The sequence below is a fragment of the Pseudoliparis swirei genome, chromosome 16 (assembly GCF_029220125.1).
Source record: "Pseudoliparis swirei isolate HS2019 ecotype Mariana Trench chromosome 16, NWPU_hadal_v1, whole genome shotgun sequence".
NCBI lineage: Eukaryota > Metazoa > Chordata > Actinopteri > Perciformes > Liparidae > Pseudoliparis > Pseudoliparis swirei.
Genome location: NC_079403.1, coordinates 1,530,804 through 1,535,503, shown reverse-complemented (window position 1 = coordinate 1,535,503; position 4,700 = coordinate 1,530,804). Strand labels below are relative to the sequence as shown.

Below are 4,700 nucleotides of genomic sequence, written 5' to 3'. Positions count from 1 at the left end.
AATAAATGTTTCATACAGCTATATAAATAAATATATATTAAATGTTTCATACAGCTATGTATAAATAAATATATAATAAATGTTTCAAACAGCTATATAAATAAATATATAACAAATGTTTCAGACAGCTATAAATAAATATTTAATAAATGTTTCAAGCATATAATTAATAAACATAAACTTTGAGGTTATAAATCTAAACATGCTTCTTCTTTGTGTGCTTTTCTTTCACCAGGTAATTTTAAATAAAACAAACGTTGAATTGTAATTCACACATTTTCTGAAACGTTAATTATTATAATATAAATAATTATAATTGAAGACAATTCTTATTATTAATAATTATTGATGTCGTGTGTAGTTGGGAGGCCTCCGAGCTCATCCATTCCATGAATGGAGGACACGAGAATAAAAAGGAGGGAGGGAGGGAGGAGGAGGGAGGGGCTTTCTCTCTCTCTCTCCTCTCCTCTTCTTCTTCTTTTTTCTCTCCAGACGCGTAAACCGCGAGGACGCGAGAGAAGAAGAAGAGGAGACTCCAAAAGAGCTGAAAGAGGAGCAGGAGGAGGACGAGGAGGAGCAGGAGGAGGAGCAGCAGGAGGAGCAGGAGGAGGAGGAGGAGGAGCAGGAGGAGCAGCAGGAGTTGGATGTAAGCCGTGTGTGTTTCTGGGACGCGGCTCCTCCTCAACTTTGAGTCTCTCCTCTCATGTGAGAGGAGGTCGCGGAGGAGGATGGGAGTCAGCTGCTCCTCCAGATGCCTCGCGCTCTTCCTCGCGCTGCACATCGGTGAGTGACCGGAAATAGACATATTCATATTTAATACTAATAAAACATGTTCTCTGAATGACCTCGTTTCATATCCAGAGATCCGAGTTTCAGAGGAAGAACAGCGGGAATTATATTTATAAATATATTGTATTATATATATATAATATATATATATATTATATATATAAATATATAATATATATACATATATGTATATGTATATGTATGTATACATATATTCTAGATGATTGTATGTTGCTGATGTTCCTCTTGAAGGCCATGAAGTCTTTGATGTTTATTATTATTAATGTTTAACTATTAGATTCGTTTGAAGACATTAATGTGTTTATTTAAATCAGATTCATATGAAGCTGCTACGCTTCACCTTTAGAGTGTGTGTGCGCGTACGTGTGTGTGTGACACGAGTGCGTGTGCTAACAAGGGGACCCCCCCCCTCTTCTTCTCCGACCTGGAAACATTTGTTGAATTAATTCTTCCAGCTTCGTAGATTCTTTTATATTTTATATTTCACGTTAACACCGTTTTAAAGGGACAGTTCGACGCGCATGCGCGGTGCGTGTGTTCGGAGGCCCGTTCGAAGAAAACCTTTTAACCGGAAAACAACGACCGACGTTAATCACCGGAGCTCCTCTCCGGTGTCCCGGCGGAGGAGGACCCGCGCCCCGCCGCAGTGTGCGCGGCGCGGGCGCGCGCTCAGCCCGGTGGCAACACGAAGGGAAGCTGCTGATTAATAACGTTCATTTATTCATCTATTTATTCATTTATTTATTTAGTCATCTATTTATTTATTTATTCATCTATTTATCTATTTATTCATCTATTTATTTATTTATTCTCGGATCGAACAACTTGGGTCGCAAGCCGCGGATTCACGTGCAGAGTGCACGCGCGTCAACAGACATCGTGCATGCGCGTCGCGCACCAAGTTAAAAATAAAAGCTGCACTATTATTATTTTAATGTTTTCATAAGATATCAAACGGACCCGCAGCAGCGGGGGCGCGTGCAGAGGGTCCGGGTCCGTCTAATGCCTGGAGCATGGAGCAGCTCCATGGAGGCGCCGTTGTTTCTGTTGCATAACGACGCTGTGGAGGAGGTGTGTGTGCGTGTGTGTGTGTGTGTGTGTGTGTGTGTGTGTGCATGTGTGTGTGCGTGTGTGTGAATTATTCAGCAGCACCTCTCGGTGCTTCGTTCCAGAGGTTCAGTTTTCTCGGTCTGTAATCGTCCCATAATAACATTAATAATAATAATGATATAATAATAATAATGATAATAATAATAATATTAATATTGATAATAATTGATCATTTCAGAAACAGAAGATGAATGAAGTGTTTTGGTTGTTTTTAGTTTTTGCATAAATAATAGTATTAATAATCAGAGAACAATAAACCAATGATTTCCTCTCATCGAATGAATCGATTATTTTTAATTATTAATCAGCGGATCGAAGTGTCGGCGGGTTCAGCCGGTTCCGATTCTGAGCGCTCCGTTTGATCTGAACGGAGCTCTGTGATTGGCTGCTGTGGGCGCAGGTTTGGTGCGCTGCTGCGCCCCCCCCCCCCCACACACACATACACACACACACACAAACACACACAGAGTGAAATATAGTTCTTAAATCTGACGTCACCGGTTTGTTGGAGTCTGAATTATTTATTCTGATTTCTAATTTTTTGATTGTTAGAACTATTTTTTTGTTTTTTTAACGCGGGTAAATCGGCCTCGTGCGTGTTGGAGGTGGGCGTGTCTGCACGCGCTGCTCCTGGCACCAATGCACTGCAGGCGGCCGCGCGCGTTTGTGCGTGTGCGTGTGTAGAGGTGGCGTGCCTGACGGGAGAGGCGTGAACGCCAAAAAAAGATGCTGTGCGCCAGTGGCGTCCCTAGGCTAAAGCCCCGGATGTTTTTTCATTAGCCCCGAATGTTTTCAACCAAAAAAAAAAAAAGATTTGGTACACAAGTGGTTAACACCTCCAGGTCGCACGTGACGTCATTCACCCAAAACAGCGGAGTCAGACTGGCAGCAGGCGCACTAACAGCAAGCTGCTGTCTGAGAGTGTTTCTATGTCTACAAATTTCGCTGCTTCACTCCTCTGGGCTAAGCCCAGCGCCGCCGCTCCCATAACGCGCATCGCTCTGCCGTGATACGCGCCGACACATCCGCGCACACAGGTGAGCACACTCTCACTAGAAAAACTCACTAGCACCCCCGTCGACAACGCTCGCACTGGCTAAGCCCCGGATGTATCCAAATCCTAGAGACGCGCCTGCTGTGCGCGCGCTCCCGGTGGACGTGCGCGCGGAGGGGCTGCCCCAGTTTAACATATAAATAATTAATGAGTAAAAAGATCCAAAGAACGAAAATGTAAAAATAAGAAAGAAGAAGGGAAGAAGAGAAGAAGAGAGAGAGAAGAGAAGAAGGGAAGAAGAGAAGAAGGGAAGAAGAGAAGAAGGGAAGGAGGTGGTGAACACAATACATATAAATAATATAAAACAAAGCTTTTATTTGAGGTAACGATGCTCAGAAATATATGAAACATGTTTTTATTTATGAAACAAACTAAATTCTAAAACTCTTTATTATTATTAACTTCATTCTTGTATTTAATTTGTTTTCTAGTAGAAATAAACCTGGTGACGTAATGCCTCCTCCAAACTGTAGGGGGGGGGATTAATAACATCTTAGCTTGCAATAGCAATAATATTTGTAATGAATCAAAATAGGATTACTTTATATCTATATTATTATTATATATATGTCTATATATTTATATATTTGTTGATTTGTTGTATATATTTATATATCTCTCTCTATATATATATGTATAGATAAACATATATGTATATATATATATATATATATATATATATATATTTATATTCATACACTATAAGGCCCCAAAAAACATAATCGTTAAAAAAAGGCTTATAAAATTAAATGCAGCTTTAAATACACTGTAAGATAATTGTGGAACCATTAATATAACAGTTATTATTATTATTATTATTATTATTATTATTACTTCTTTAAGTTAATACATAAATAAATACAAATAAACACAAAAGAAAAAACATCTCAGAAAAAATGAATGAGTAAAAAAACGAATGAATGAATAAGTGAATTAATAAAAACATGAATAAATAAACAAATGAATAGATGAATAAATAAATATAATTAATAATGGACTTTATAAAGGTTCAACAGTCACTGCTGAGCAGTAGAGATTTAATTAAAACATCAATAGAAACATGAAAGGAGTATTACAATGAATGTATAGTGTTTCAAATATATATATATATATAAATATATATGTGATTTATATTTATAAATATGTGATTTATATTTATATATTTATATATATATATATAAATCACATATATATAAATATATATATGTGATTTATATTTATATATATTTATTTATATATATATATATACATCACATTTATATAAATAATAGGGCTGTCAGCGTTAACGCGTTAATCTATGCGATTAATTTGGCCGCGTTAACGCACTAAAATATTTTAACGCAATTTTTTTTAAAATTTTTTTTTAAAACCGCGGCAGTACGGTTTGACACTGTTTCCGTTTTTAAAACAATCATTTCTCCTCGAAAATAAGGAGCAGAAATCAGTTTAACTCGTGGATGAATCAGTCGGGTTTCCTCCTGCTCCTCCTTCCTCCGTCTCCCCCTCTGATACACAGAGGAACGGAGGGGCGACGTGTCGGGTGACGCGGCGCGGAAAGAACTCGTCACACGAAACCTTCAACGTGATTGGTCAATCCGTTTGTCTGTCAACATTTCGGGGGGAAAAAAACAATGAACACTCAGTAAATCACAAAGGACCTCCCACCTCACAGGTGAGGCTCATTTAGCAGCCTGTCAGTCAGAGAACCAGAGAACACGGCGCGAGG

The 4,700-nt window shown here is 38.5% G+C and overlaps 1 protein-coding gene across 1 annotated transcript in view; it reads left to right on the top strand.

Annotated features, from left to right (window-relative positions):
* Positions 1-728: 728 nt before the first annotated feature.
* Positions 729-4,700, top strand: part of nrn1a (neuritin 1a) — a 9,942-nt gene continuing 5,970 nt past the window's right edge. The window contains exon 1 of the mRNA XM_056434782.1: positions 729-783. Within this exon, the coding sequence (XP_056290757.1) occupies positions 729-783 (55 nt within the window). The remainder of the gene's footprint in view (positions 784-4,700) is intronic.